Consider the following 16,353-nt stretch of genomic DNA (forward strand, 5'->3'; position numbering starts at 1 on the left):
CAAAGAGCAGCTCTGCTTTCTCCCTGCGACCTGTCACTTCCTGGTTATCTTCTCCCATTAACCAAAATTTTTGCTGTTTTGTTCCCCTCCTTATAGTCTTGTCATGTCTTTCATTTCAAGTTCTAGAGTAAGATTTTCTGTTTGGGTCATATATACTTACCACTGAGAATCTATCAAATAAGGGAATTAAAAAGCATTTCATTTTACTTGTTATATCTCTTATAATCTGCTGCCCAGAAAAAGACATCTTACAATAATTTTAAATTTGGTCAAGAAGTGATAAAAATGAGCAACATTTCATATTAGTGCTTTTCAAACTGCATTCTGGAAATTGGCAATGTCTTAAAGTTGCCAAGTTTGAAAAAAAATGGTTTAGATTAACTGGATACAAGATTTCACAAGAAATTAGATGCAACTTAAAGCAAGGAAGCTTTTATAAGATCAATTTTGAAATAATTAATTATTCAAAGCGTAAGGAATAAATGAGAATTTTTGCAGCTTTTATTTTATATTAACATTCAGCTCACCAGAGAAAAAAATTCTAATGGACACATTCAGAAATTGCCTTTTTTATTTCAATATAACACAACTGTAAAACAGAAAAAAATAGAATCTAAAGAAACTGTTTTGGAAATTTTTTTAACAATAAGCAATAACGAAACATTACTGCATTAGTTGTTATTTGGCAAATGTAAATAAGAGAAATATTTAGTTCTTAAGTGTTTGGCAACTTTCTTTTTAAAAAAAAAAACAACCATATTTTTTCACTGTTTGGTTTAATCAAATAAGTTATGAAGTGTTTCAAAATTCTGAATATACCTATCTAAATAGTATCAAATTGTATCTAGGTTGGCAATTTCAATTTTTGAAGTAGAAGTTATTATCTGTAGTATTATTTAAAATATTCTGAATAATTTGATTGTTCCTCATACTATTCAGAGAAGCATTTTCCAATAAGGTAGTACTTTAAGGACCTTTAATGTACTGTATTTTAAAATATAAGATTTTGTATTACATAGGATTATATACTATTGATGCTATATGTATTTGCTTTTCCAGAAGAAATCCCTTTCATGCTTTAAAAACGCACCTTAATTTCATATTATTCAGTGTAACATATATAATAGTAAAGAAAGTACCAAACAGTTATGTGTCCAAAAAGAGCGCTACACATTACAAGGCAATTACAGAGTTTTGACAGAAAAGTAAAAGGCAATTCACAATCATTTCCAAGATATCTGTGAGATTTAAGGCCATTTGTTCTACTGTAAAATTTTGACACAAATACCCAGAAAAATGTGAATTTCTTGTAAAAACTGTACATGCAAAAACACTGGATAATTGAGATAAGAACAGGCATATCATAAAACACTTGAGTAGTTCTATACACAAAGTTGTGCACAAAACAATACAGTTGTGCAGTTTTAATCAAGTTAAATAAGATTCACGATTTATGTGCCCTCCATGGCAATATGACTGTGTCTCAGCCAACTCAAAATCAGCCGCCCCGCTCTCCTTTTTGAATAGCCAATCTAGACAAACCTCATAGCAACTGTCAATCATAGTAAGATATTCACCTTCAGAAAGCAATGTAACGCCAAAGGTATACTGTTATTCAATGCAAGATACTGTACTTTACAGATTTCACACCTTACATGAGGAAACACAGCTTAAAAGTTCTTAGAAGTGCATGATACTGTTGTTATCATTTATTATGCCAGCATAATCAATCTTTAAAAAATGTAAACACAAGTTATTTCAGGATTGGAGTATCTTGCAAAAATACGTTTTCTTACACTATTCACATCTTGGAAGCTTATTCTCAGATATATCAGGTTGATACTTTACTGAGTTTTTAGTGAGGTGTTTCCATTATTGAGACCTATGAATGCATTTGTCCCCACTTTCTATTCTTAGCTTTGCACCTAATTCGTCTGGACAATCATTCAAAGAGATATTGCTTCTCTTGTGGATTTTTACTATTGCAAGATAGAAGACAAATGTTTAAGAATAACTATAAAAAGTAGTTAAATTTCAAAAGTAGTAACATGTAAACAGTGATACAGAGGATTTGCATTCAAGATATATACACATACATATACATATTAGGTCAGAAAGACAAAGACTTTTGAATAGAACCCGTGGTCTTGTGCTTTCTTCACCCCTCATCCCACCCCCATATTAACAAGTATTTTCTGTTAGAAACAGTAACACTTAGAAACAACTTCACCATTTTGCTTCTTGTAAATAAAAGCTGTTCAGTTGCACGTGCAACAAGTTTGAACATTTTGGTATATGAAGTTAACTTATTTCTTTCTTTTCCCAAGCCCACTAGAAAATTCTACATACTGCATACAAAGAGCTTGCTGGCTCTTAAAAGTGCATCACTGTACTGGAACTCTTTCTTGGCAGCACTGTATAATTTTGGAAAGTATTCAATATTCAAAGTGCTCATATCTGAGTCTGCACCACGTGATTAGGTGGCGTATATGGAGGTGGTGCCGGAGATGGCTTGATTCCTCTGACCCTCATGTACGAAAGAAACTGGTCCGGGATCTCAGCTAAGACATCTCTTGCAAGTCGGGCCATACTTAATATGTGGTTTCCAGATCTGTCAATGTAATCCCGAAATGGTACAAACTGAAATGAAAGGGGGGGGGGAGTTTAAGTGTTGCTTTTGTGGTGTCTTACAGAATGAAAACTAAAACGGGAAATAAAATACTTGGAGACAAATGCAGGAAAAAGCAACAAGAAACAAATAAAAATAATAATAATCAAAACCACAACCGTAATGTCTAAAAGACAATTCAGGAAAAGTTACTTCTCACCAAAGATCTGATCAAATGCACACACAAAAATACCACCAGCAGCAAAACAATGTGGATCACAGATTTCACATGATACCATAAAATAATCCAGCCTTGTTTCTCTACTTATCATGCTCACTTATCTGATTATGGAGCCTAATAAAGTCCTTTGGGGATGTGCTGTGATTGGTGAAACTGAGAATTTCCCTCTTTAAAAAAAAACTGTTTTTATTATTTTTACTATCATTTGTGAGCCATCTATGGTAATATTGCTTAAGGTAGGGGCTATAGAAATCTTTTAAATGAATCTATACATTAATATTTTTGTCTTACCTGTACTATATCTCTTTCCGCATAAACTCCTCTTGATGAAACCCTTACTTCATCACCATCCAATTCTTCCATGGCTTAAAAGATAAAATATTCCCATTATTTCACTATTTGAAATTAATCAATGCAGCCAACCTGATATGAAATGTGAAAAGCAGTGAATGAGGGCTGGATCTCTCGCTTCCTATCAACACCGACTCAGAGTGGCCACAGAGAAAGGAAGTGAACCAGGATAGCACAGAGGCTCCCACTACCAACCTCTGAAGTCACTCCAAAAAGGATACGATGGTCAACAAAGGTCACCGAGAAGTCAAGTAAAGCAAGGATGGATGTACTACCCCCATCCTGCTCCTGCCAGAGATCATAAAAAAGCACAACCAATGCCGTTTCCATCCCATATCCAGGCCTGAATCCTCACTGATGAGGGTCTAAATAATCACTTTCATCCAGGAACCTCTGGAGCTGCTCTACAACCACCTTCTCAACTATCTTCCCCGAAAAGGGAAGATTGGAGACAAGTTGAAAATTATCCTACAGGGTGGGAAGTCATCCAGCAATGACTTCTTAAGAAGAGGGTAGATCACAACCTTCTTCTAAATGCTACTCCCTCTGCAGGGAAACATTAATCACTCCTGAACCCACCCGCGTGTCACATCCTGGGAAGCTTTCACAAGCCAGGAAGGGCATGGATCTAAAACACAGGTGTGCGCGCTAATATTCTGCAAGTTCCTGTTCATTTCCTCAGGAGCAGCAGGTCAAACCTTTCCCAGATAACAGGGCAAGGACCTGCCTCAGGTGCCTCCACTGGACCAGCAACCATGCTGGCATCTAAATCATTTATGAAGATGTTGAAGAGTACTGGGCCTAAGACAGAAACTTGGGGTACCCCACTGCATACTTTCTTCCAGGTAGATGTAGTTCCATTAAGCAGTACAGATTGGGTGTGGTTGCTTAGCCCATTGTGAATCCATCTGGTGTACATTTTTCTATCTTACCAAGTAATAGGTTGTGGTCTACTTTGTCAAATGCCTCAATGAAGTACAAAAGTATTATGTTCACAGCATTTTTCTGGTCCACTAACTAATCACTTTGTCAAAGAATTTATTACATGAAAGATATAACAAATTATTAAATAAAAAAGTACAGAATTTGTCCTACTAATTTGTATAAGACTTCTCTTTAGATAACAGGAGCTATATTAATTGAGGTCCTCACCATCAAATTCTGCAGGTCCAACACCCACTATTATTATTGACATTGGGAGTTTTGCGGCCTTCAAAAGAAGAACACATGAAAAGTTACATCATTTTTAGATATTAGAGGAAAATACTTTAAATATACATTTTATTCCTTAATATTAAAAAGCACACATTAGTAAAATAGCTAAATAAAATATTTGTTTTATTTTCATCAAGCATTATTTACTTTTGAATCAATTAACCAACCTGAAATGTATTTTCAAGTTTTCATAAGGAAATGAAATAATAGTTTCATACAAGAAAACTAAATTATTTAAAAGCACAGAGGAAAATTAGAATCTCAGACCTCTCTCACTGCTTCCCATCACCCAGATTTTCAAAGGTAAAAATATAAAAACCCATATATTCCAAAGGCCAGTTAGTTCTTGAAACATAGCAAAATGTGGGTACTTCTATGACATTTATAATTATTCTGTTGACCTCTGATATTTTAAAGATTCAACATACATCATTTAAAAACTGTATCTTACATGTTAATTAACTTAGATTTCAATATGTGGAAGATAGCCTCATTGTAATCTGTGAGGACATTTCCTTCCCTTTTTCTTTTCCTCTCCTCAGGGACTTGGAAGCAGCCAAAATTGGCCAGATCCTGCCTGTGCTCCAGTTCAATGCCTAGGAGATGGGGGACACAGCTGAGCAAATCAAATGATTCCCAGAACAAAGCCAGCTTGGTAAGTATGCAGGACCAGAGCCAGTATCCAGAGGGTGAACTGGAGACATGATGAGGTGGCAATTTTTTCAGAGGGCCTGCGGTCAAGAAGGGTAAGAACTATTGTGAAGCACAACAGTCACACTAACATATGACACCAAAGTCCTAGCAACAGCTCTGGCCAGAGGGAAAGTATAATTGTCCAAAAAACCTACAAAATGTCAGCCAGTCAGCCTACGATGACTAAAATGAGACAAGATCTAAGGCTGAATAGGGAATAAAGTTATTCCACATTTTCCACATCTGGGAGAGAGGCTAAGGGCTAACTAAGCCCTAATAATTAATACAGACATGGGCAATTCACGCAAGCCTATAAAAGAGGGAGAGGGGCGGAAATTTTTATGGAAACTTATCAAAATAATAAATACATGTAAAGAAAGACCCATAGAATTAGATACAAGTAATTAAGATTTAGGAACTGACATACAGAGACATAAGATTTAGAAAATGGAAGGACATGCTCATTTTTGTTTGAAAAAAAATTAGTTGAGTACAATAAATCCTCCCCTTTCACAAAGGAAGAGAAAATTTGCTTCTTGTTTGTGGTCTATACCATTTTTCAAAAAAAGAGTCTGTCACAAAACGTAACTTACATTCACTATGGATTCCTTTGCCTGAGCCATATCAGAAATGACTCCATCTGTAACAATGAGAAGAACAAAATACTGGGAGCCATCTTTTATTGAGGCAGCATATCTAAAAAACAAAAAAAGAAGCTCTCACACTTTAATATTAAAACATTATTTGGAATGCTTCTAAATCTGAATTTAATTAACACTAAAACAGTCAATCACCCAATTATTTTTTTAAAAAAATCAAACAGTTCTGTGTTCCTAGTCTATCTTTTATGGTTATGTTTTTGGTAGGTTGGACTATATTATCTTTTTGCGTGAAGACAGATGCAAATAATGAATTAAGTAGTTCTGCTTTCTCTCTACTGCCCATCACTTCCTTGCCGTCTTTTCTCATCAGTGGACCAATTGTTTCCTTGACTTTTTTCTTGTTTTTTACATGTTGAAAGAAACTTTTAAAATTATTTTTGACATTTGCTGGAAGTTTTACTTTATTCTGAGCCTTTGGCTTCCTGATCATTTTCGCAAGTTTGGGCTATTTGTTGGGGTTCTACCTTAATAATGCATCTCTTTTTCCATTTTTTGTACTTATCCTTTTTGTCTTTCAGTTTATCAGAGTTCTTTGCATAACCAAGATGGTTTCTCCCCGGATTTCTTGTTTTTCTTTTTCAGTGGTATTGATCTGGACTGGGCCATATCCATATTTTTCAGAGTTTTATCAAGCTTCTTTAGTTGGATTCTCCTTTAAGATTTTCATCCATGGAGTCCTTCCCAAGCTCACTTTAAGTTTGTTAAAATCAGTTCTTTTAAAGTCTAAGATGCTGGTTTGATTATATTCTATTGATGGTGTTTGTATTACACTGAATTCTAATATGACGAGATGGTCACCTTCCCCCAAAGTTCGGGCAACTTCAACCACCTCTATCACTTCTCTGTTAGTAAGAATGAGGTTCCATATATCTGTCTCTCTAGTTCTCTCCTCTACCTTTTGGATAACAAAGTTGATCAGGAACCTGTTCGATTTCACACTTTCCTTCTAGTTGTTCTCAGGTCTGTTGCTTGATTATCTTGATCATGTCTGCCAGCTCCTTCAGAACTCTGGGATGTAATCCCCCTGGTCCTGGTGATTTCAACTTGTCTAGGATGGGCAGGTGTTCTCCATTTTCTTGCCTGTTTTAATTTATATTCCTAGGCTGTCTTTTATAGTTCTGCTTTTGGTAGGTTGGGGTTTCTTTCCTTCCTGAAGAAGATTGAATAGGCAGCTCTGCTTTCTCCCTGCTGCCCATCCTTGTCATCTTCTCCCATTAGTGGACTAATTGTTTCTTTGACTTTTTTCTTGTTTTTTACATGTTGAAAAAAAAGTTTAACACTTTTTTAAAAAACATTTTTTGCAAGTCTTAGTTTATTCTGAGCCTTAGCTTTCCGGACTTCATCTCTGCAGATTCTTCCTATATGCTGGTATTCTGCCTTAGTTATATGTCCCTCTTTCCATTTTTATACTGATCCTTTATATTTATAAAATAGAAAATTAGCAATTCTCAAGCCAGAGTTGGCAGTCATGTAAACACTCAACAATGACTCAGCTTCAAGGCCATCCAGTGCTGTGCAGAGATGGCTAATTTATGTGAAGAAAAAGCTACGGGTCTGAAACACTCTAGCTTTATGAGGCCCTTGTATCAGGGGTGAAATTCAGCAGGTTCTGGAGAACCAGTAATGGAAATTTTGAGTAGTTCGGAGAACCGTCAAATACCACCTCTGGCTGGCCCAGCCCCATCTATTCTCTGCCTCCCAAGTCCCAGGGAAGAAATGGGGATTCTGCAGTATCCTTCCCCTGCCACGCCCACCAAGCCACACCCATAAAACCGGTAGTAAAAAAAATTGAATTTCACCACTGCCTTGTATTCCCACAGTGGCGATGGGCAATGAATTGCTGCATTTGCTTTAATTCCTGTTTTGTAATTGAACTGAACTGTGTCTACTTGTGTTCTGGTCTTGGAAAAGCTTGCCTAAAGATAGGAGATTTGTGATTTATATTGGTAATAATACAATACAAAAGCAGAGTGGGAAGGGATCTTGGAGGTCTTCTAGTCCAACCCCCTGCCTAGGCAGGAAACCCTATACCGTTTCAGACAAATGGCTATCCAACATCTTCTTAAAGACTTCCAGTGTTGGGGCATTCACAAGTTCTGGAGGCAAGCTTTCCACTGATTAATTGTTCTAACTGTCAGGAAATTTCTCTTCAGTTCTAAGTTGCTTCTCTCCTTGATTATTTTCCATCCATTGCTTCTTGTTCTACCCTCAGGTTCCTTGGAGAATAGTATGACTCCCTCTTCTTTGTGGCAACCCCTGAGATATTGGAAAACTGCTATCATGTCTCCCCTAGTCCTTCTTTTCATTAAACTAGACATACCCAGTTCCTGCAACCATTCTTCATGTGTTTTAGTCTCCAGTCCCCTAATCATCTTTGTTGTTCTTCTCTGCACTCTTTCTAGAGTCTCCACATCTTTTCTATATCGTGGCGACCGAAACTGAATGCAATATTCCAAGTGTGGCCTTACCAAGGCATTATAAAGTGGTATTAACACTTCACGTGATCTTGATTCAATCCCTCTGTTTATGTAGCCTAGAACTATGTTGGCTTTTTTGGCAGCTGCTGCATACCTCTGGCTCATATTTCAATGCTTGTCCACTAGGACTCCAAGATCCCTCTCACAGTTACTACTGTTGAGCAAGATACCATCTATACTGTACCTGTGCATTTTGTTTTTCTTGCCTAAATGTAGAACCTTACTCTTTTCACCATTGGATTTCATTTTATTAGATTGTGCCCAATGTTCACGTTTGTCAAGATCCTTCTGTATCTTAAGCCGATCTTCTGGAGTGTTGGCTATTCCTGCCAGCTTGGTGTCATCTGCAAATTTGATGAGTTCCCCATTTATTCCCTCATCCAAATCATTGATGAAGATGTTGAAGAGTACTGGGCCTAAAACAGAGCCTTGGGGTACTCCACTGCATACTTCCCTCCATGTACAGATGCAGTTCCATTGAGGACTACACGTTGAGTGCGGTTGGTCAGCCAGTTGCGAATCCATCTGGTGGTGATGCTGTCTAACCCACATTCTTCTACTTTATCTAGTAGTAGGTTATGATCTACCTTATCAAATGCCTTACTGAAGTCCAAGTAAACTATATCGACGGCATTCCTCTGGTCCACTAATTTTGTCACTTTGTCAAAAAATGCAATATGATTAGTTTGGCATGATCTGTTTTTGACAGATTTGGCTATTACTTTGTTTACTTCTAGGTGTTCGCTAATTCGTTGCTTGATTATCTTTTCCAGAATCTTTCATGGTATTGAGGTCAGGCTGATAGGTCTTTAGTTTCCTGGATCTATTTTTTCCCCTTTTTTGAAGATGGGAACCACATCAGCTCTTTTCCAGTCCTCTGGCAGTTCCCCGGTGCTCCAGGATCTCTGAAAGATATAGTTCAGTGGTTCTGAGATCTCGTCTGCCAGTTCCTTCAGAGCCCTGGGGTGTAATACACCAGGTCCTGGTGATTTGAATTCATCTAGGGTAGACAGGTGTTCACTTACCATTTTCTTCCCTATTTCAACTTGTGTTCCTAATCTGATTTTTGTGGTGCTGTTTTTGATAGGTTGGACTGTTTTATCCCTTTGTGTAAAGACAGATGCAAAAAATGAGTTAAATAGTTCTGCTTTCTCCCTGTTACTTGTCATCTTCTTGCCACTTTCTCCCAGCAATGGACCAATTGTTTCCTTAACCTTTTTCTTGTTTTTAACATGTTGGAAGAAGCTTTTTTTCTTATTTTTTACTTTTGTGGCAAGCCTTTCTTCATTGTGAGCCTTAGCTTTTCTCACTTCATCTTTACAGACTCGGGCTATTTGCTGATATTCTGTCTTAGTTATGTCCCCTCCCTTCCACTTTTTATACTTATCTTTTTTCTCTCTCAATTTCTCAGAGTGTTCTTTATGCAGCCATGCTGGTTTCTTTTGGGAGCTGTTATTTTTCTTCTTCTTCATTCATATTGTGCTAGACTGGGCTTTTGTAATCTCATTTTTCAAAATTTCCCAAGCTTCTTGAGTTGTTTTCCCCCTTGAGGATTCTCATCCATGGAATTCTTCCCAAGCTGTCTCTAGGTTTATTGAAATTAGCTCTCTTAAACTCCAAGACTCTAGTTTGAATTTGTTCTTCTACTTGTGTTTGCATAATGTTGAATTCCAATATTGCATGGTCACTTGCTGCCAGGGTTCCTGTGGCTTCAACACCTTCTATCATTTCTTCTCTGTTAGTGAGAAGTAAGTCCAATATGGCTGATCCCCTTGTTCCCTTCTCTACTTTTTGGGAAACAAAGTTGTCTGCTAGGTTTGTTAGGAACCCGTTGGATCTTCCATTTGGTGCAGAGTTTGTTTCCCAGTTATGTCAGGGTAGTTAAAATCCCCCATTACTATTGTGGTGTGCTTCCTACATACCTTAGTTAGCTGACTAGCAAAATGTTCATCTACTTCCTCTGCTTGGTTGGGTGGCCTGTAGTAGAGACCTATGGCAATGTCATTTCCCCCCCAATCTTTAATATTGACCCAAAGGCATTCAAGATAGTTCTCACCATTGTTGTGCTCTATTTCTATAGAGATGTAGTTATATATAGTGCAACTCCACCTCCTCTTTTATTTGGTCTATTTCTTTTAAATAATTTAAATCCTTCTAGCTGTATGTTCCAATTGTGGTTTTCATCCCACCAAGTTTCTGTAATGGCAACAATATCGTACTACTTGAATTTCTAATTCATCCTGTTTATTCCTCATACTCTGTCCATTGGTGTATAGACGTTTGAGTCCATTTTGATTGACCCTGTGTTTACTGTCTACATAACCTGTGTTTACATATAATATGATGGATATAGAGCAAAACACTGTGAAGTTTTGCTTCGTTCAGTTTATGCTGTGAAAATAAGCTTTGTTGTTGAAATGTAATTATAATTGAAAATGAGTGTATGGATGCACAAAAAGTTTATTCTGTGCATAGCAGTGCTCTAGATGTTTTGAGAGAAAGTGGGTTTTTGGGGGGGGTGTATGTGTAAAAACAGCAAAAAAAAAAAAAAAACCAAGAACACTGGCATTTGTAGATGAGGAGAGACAGACAGGAGGGACACGTCTTGATAAATGAAGGGACAGACATCCAATAGAATGTGAGAGAAGAAAAGAGACAGCATATTCCTATACCAGTTATCCATAAAATCACTCTATAATCCCTGCAGTTATTTTAAGCCAAAATCCAGAATAACAAAATATTTAAGATTTCATTTTTTTTAACCACAGCTGATCTGAAAGGCAGAATGTCTGATGTTCTGTGTTCTATGATGTGTAACAAAAAAGCACCAATGCCCTCTAAAAACAGTTTCTGTTTCCTATTGCACCCCAAACGATTCCCTTGCTTAAATATTCATGAACAATCAAGAATTAAAAACAGAAATTAATTTTCATGTTGAAAGAGACAAAGAAGGATAAATAAAGTCTAAAATAAGTACATTATGTAATAATGGTGTAATATTATAAATGCAAATACATGATGCAGTTCTTTCCATTTTAATGAAGACTACATTAAAAATCTTGATTATTATTATATAAAGTTTCGGTTCTGGATATTAAACATATTCATTACCTTGCTACATGATTAATAACAGGAGCAAAGTTGGTTGGTCCATAAAGCTGCACAGATTTTAAACTCAAATAATATGCTTCCATTACACCATCAATGCCATTGCAATAAGGATTTTGTGGATTTCCATTCTGTAAGTTAAAACCAGGAAAATATATTAATTACTGAGAATGTTATTTATAAAATAGTATTATGACTGACAAAGGTCACACCAAGCATTGCATGGGCTGTCCAAGATTTTAAAAAAGTAGGCAAACTATATTTTAAGATAGGCTTCAGGAGTTTTAAGGGATGAAGCGGTTCCTTAATTAATTACAAAACTTAAGTTGCCCATTTTGCCCATTATCCACTCAAAATCTCCAAATCCGGATAAGGAGGGAGGTGAGGCTACAAGATTACGGAAACTATGATAGGAATCTTGATAATCCACATGTGCTTCCTTGGTCATACATCCTTCACTTCTAGCCTTTTTCTTTTTAAATTCACTTAGTTATCCCAAGACCATTAACATTTTTTTAAAAGGCAACCTGCAATTACAAGTCTGTAAATCATAATCACCCCCCTTCACCAAAGTGCTTATTTTAGTAATTTGTGAGGCATTTCATTTCATTATGATTTGGGAAAAGTAAAGTAAATATAATTCAGCATCTTCTATTAGACGGGTCGTGTAATTTTGTCTCTGAAACTGCTGTTTTAAGTTAGGAGGAATCTTGCTTTTAAGTCATTATGAGAATGATATTGATAAATCGGGGATATGGGTTTAGCAACCGAAGTAGATGTACAATTCCAAAAATTAAAAGCTGCAATTTTATCAGAGGCTTGGAGGGGAGGGGACAACATGGCCACAAACAAACAAATACATTTCTTACCAAGGCAAACTCATGAGATATTCTTCCATCCGGGGGCAGTTTTGCACCAAAACCTAGAGCTGGAAACATTTTGTCACTATCATAGTCTTGAATGATTTCACCCACTGCTCTTAATGCCATGCCATACGCATTCAGTTGGTATGGATTCATGTAGTGAAGTGAGGTTGGATGTGCAGGGTTACCTGTTTTAAAAAATATGTAGAGGATGTTTAGTAGATGTGACTTTATATGTAAGTTTATATGGTTCTCTATACAGTGCTACCTTGGTACTTGTTATTAACTGGTCCTGGGAGACACAGCGAGTACTAAAAATGATAAGTACCAAAATAATTTTTTCCATAAGGAATAAATAATGTAATTAAATTAAATGTGTTCCCAAACCAAATACAATGCACACTTTTAAGGCAAAATATTAAAAAGTGGTATAGATTTGTATATTATTAATTTACATAAAAATAAACCTAAACATAAATACCTAGATTAAATAAAATAAAATTTCACTTTACTTGTATTGTACTGGTGAGAGAGAAAAAGCACAAAAATACCAAAAATGACCACAAACTAAGACCAGACCGCCAGGGGATGTGGACCGGGCAACAGCTACTGTTTGACTAATGCATGACCCTTTGTTTTGGCTGGAAAGGGTAGCAAGTTACAAAGCAACCATCACTGACAAGATGTAGCTTGCATGTTGAATACCAAACAAATAGACTACCGAGGCAAAATTTTCTTATCAAAATATGTTCGAGTACCAAATGTGACGAGTTTCAAAGCAGTCAAGACCAAGGTATGACTCTATGAGCAAAATCTCTCTAATTTCTACTTTCTTAACAGACATTATTTGTACTATCAATAGATATTTCTGATTATCTCTGCCTTTATTATTAAATTTATTACCTTCTTCCCACACGGAACTGAATGCCTATTATTTCATCAAAGGCTGCCTTCTTTTCCAAGTGAATAAAACAGACTTAGACAATAAATTTGTTAGTGATGAAAACTTTTCCAAAATGTGGTATAGCAAAGTTAAGTATTTCTTCAAGTATGTTTTTACTTTATTCAATTTAAGTATAATGGGCTAAATGGGCAAAGAGGTATACTGCTTTGGTAATTTTTAAAATTATATTCAATCACGGCAATTTCAATTTTGCTAAATTTGAAAATTGTGCAACAATCGTTCTAAAGAAATAGTCTAGTATAGTCACCAAAATAGAGAAATGGAGATTGAGAGACTAACTTATCTCTAAATCAACGGCTTCAGATAAACCTGCTTCAGGTTCTAAAAATAAGAGAACCTTTTTAAAATGTCTTTATGAAAAGAATCTAAAATTTTACATAATCACGTCCATAACAGATGTCCATATTGCACTGTAAGCACTTGATCCTGTGGATTATTTTGAACTTCCTAGGTTATGTGAAGAATCATAGAATCATAGGGCTAGAAAGGACCAACCACTTGATTTCTTTAGTTTTCTGCTAGGCTTCATGAGCTCATTTGATTTTGAAAACAAAAATAAGCAATAAAAGCTGCCTTCAAGTTAATTAAAAATAATTAAAATTGAGTACAGTTAATATTTCATAATACAGTATGTGGCAAGTGTAATTAATAAAACTATTCCTTCCAGCCATATTGATAGAAAGAAAGAAAGAAAGGAGGCATCATGTGATTCTAAGATCTAGATTTATTCATGTCTTTTTTAATCATATCAAACCATAGTTTTCTGGTTTTATAAAACAAGCCTAAGGAGCCATCTGTGTGTGTTTGTATGTATAAATTAGTACCATAAATTGCATACAAATATTGTATAGATATATGCAAACCTAGATTTAGACTCGATTTTTTACTGTAAATAAAAATGAATATAAGCATACAATGCCAAAAACAAATAGAATTTTAATAGCCCCTCATGGATAAGATAATTAAAAGCTTTCAGAAACACAAAGCTTCCCATCTTTTTCTAATAATATATCAGAAAGGAATTTAGGCAGTGAATGCTAGGTTACTGAAATACAGCACAACATTTTTCACAGCAAACAAAACAAAGAACTCTCTCTAAAGTGCTTAATAATGCATTCTCAGTTTGAATGTACTGGCTTAGATCCACATTTCTATAGATAGAAATGTCTCCAATAAAAGGACTTTATTTCCTCCCTTCTTGCTTCATCATTCAGTGCCTCCTGAAGCAATGCCTATTAAGATTGGGAAATCCTTAGCATAACGTGGGAATATGCAGAATGAAATTGTTAGTACTTTTCTATTTGGAGAAAAGAACTTTTGCTTCCAAACCACTGTAATTTATTTGCATTAAGCTTTTGGAATACATTAAGCCAAAATGAAAGCATAAAGCATCAACATATTTCCCACAATTGAAATGTTTAGAAAACCGAATGGTATGCTCAAAGTGAATAAAGTCTTACCATTTGAAGCTGTAAAATCAATAGCCACGGTGAAATTGATTTGAGTCCTATTGAAAGAAAGCATAAATGATACAGATTGTTTAAGACTGAGGTTTAGTATATGAGGAATATAATAAAAATATAGTTAATTACAAATGTTCCCATATATAAATTTCAAGCTGCATTGATCATATAAATTTAGGCAGATGATTACAATTAAAAGTATAACCCCCTACAAAGGATTAATCCACGTGACTTGAGACAAATACATTGTAGGTATGTATATATTAAAATATATTTTAATACAGCTATTAAAAATTAATCCAAAAGTGAAAAGTACATTATTTCACTAAAAAAATGTAGAGGCGTATTACAGATCAATCCTCACCTGGATAGTACATATATTAAGACAAACCATATGCTAAATATCTAATATTTTTAATTTAAATGCCAAAAAGCAAAAACAGGCTTTCAGGTTTCAAAAGCCTTGTTTAGATTACATGCTAAACAATCATGCAAAAGAAACCAAACCAAAACAACAGTATAATAATCCTAGTAGTTTGTAAATTTCTGAAAGATTTAAAATGGAGTACTGTTAGGCATGAACCAGATCCACATATGAAGAGTTCAATTAGGACATAATAGCATATCCTGAAAATGATAAGCTGTGCTTTACTATTACTTACTTAGTATTACTTATTATAAATTAATTTTGAGACCTTGACTTTTTTCAGTTTTTTGCTACATATTTTTATGTGTGCGGACATTTTAACATTTAAATCTATCAGGGGGTTGATAATTTATTGATTTAGTTGCTTTTCTGAACTGCATTCTCCTGTATTAATATAACTTAATAAACCCCACTCCCTTCTAGCACTGATGATGTTACCTTGTTTGATAATGAAACATCTGCAGGAAAACAACAAAGCTCACAGAGCATCACACAGCCTATATTATTTATTTAATATTCTTAATATAATTATAAAATATTTATAATAACAATCCAAACTCCTAAGTTGTGATATTCTTTTATACTGTTTGAAAGTTAGGTCTCACATGATTTGAAGACTGGTACATACATCAGGCTGGTACCACAAATAATTGCTTTTAGCCCTTCTATAAAGAGCAGTAGGAGAAAGAGGCAGAAGAAATTTGAACACTTGTAGTATATACAGAATTTTCATTTGATACAGAAGTCATTGAAATTCTTTATAAAGGCTTTATAGGTTTGCTATAATAAAACTGTTATTTCTGATTTTTCATGTCCTGATAAACATATTCTAGTAGTATTATGCCTTGACATTTAACAGAGGCCTGACAACTATACCTAAAACTGTGTCTGTAAGAAACTATTACAAATAATAGCTATTCATCTTATTTTATTCTTAATGCAAATAAAATCTTGTTTTTAATCAGTTTTCTGGAGTATTTACTTACCCTCCTTTAATATAGTCAAGAAATGAAACTTCTGTTTCCACTAGGAAGGAAAGCAATGTTACCTGAGAACAAATAATACGTAAGAAGTAATGAACATTAATTTTCAAAACAGCCATATAAAGAACATCTATTTTTAGAATACTGAAACATTGTTTTAAATTAGAAAAGTTTATATTTATTTAAAACTTTCTATTATACATTAAGTGAAACATTTTGTGTGATTCTGGTATGTATCAGTAACGACTTTTTTCTCCACTTTACAAAATCCACAACTATTGAGAAAAGTCCTGTCATT

General features: G+C 35.1%; 1 protein-coding gene across 4 annotated transcripts in view; it reads right to left on the reverse strand.

Annotated features, from left to right (window-relative positions):
- Positions 1-549: 549 nt before the first annotated feature.
- Positions 550-16,353, reverse strand: part of LOC106550293 (copine-8) — a 64,331-nt gene continuing 48,527 nt past the window's right edge. For all 4 annotated transcript variants that reach the window (XM_014068177.2, XM_014068178.2, XM_087722178.1 and 1 more), the window contains 8 exons: positions 16,059-16,120; positions 14,643-14,689; positions 12,225-12,406; positions 11,359-11,486; positions 5,702-5,804; positions 4,353-4,410; positions 3,141-3,214; positions 550-2,640 (listed from right to left, as the gene is read on the reverse strand). In XM_014068177.2, coding sequence (XP_013923652.2) covers positions 2,452-2,640; positions 3,141-3,214; positions 4,353-4,410; positions 5,702-5,804; positions 11,359-11,486; positions 12,225-12,406; positions 14,643-14,689; positions 16,059-16,120 — 843 coding nt within the window. In that variant the 3' untranslated portion in view covers positions 550-2,451. The remainder of the gene's footprint in view (positions 2,641-3,140; positions 3,215-4,352; positions 4,411-5,701; positions 5,805-11,358; positions 11,487-12,224; positions 12,407-14,642; positions 14,690-16,058; positions 16,121-16,353) is intronic.

The sequence above is a fragment of the Thamnophis sirtalis genome, unplaced genomic scaffold (genome assembly GCF_051295495.1).
Source record: "Thamnophis sirtalis isolate CommonGarterSnake01/CBP01778 unplaced genomic scaffold, rThaSir2_p1.2 scaffold_9, whole genome shotgun sequence".
NCBI classification, from domain to species: domain Eukaryota; kingdom Metazoa; phylum Chordata; class Lepidosauria; order Squamata; family Natricidae; genus Thamnophis; species Thamnophis sirtalis.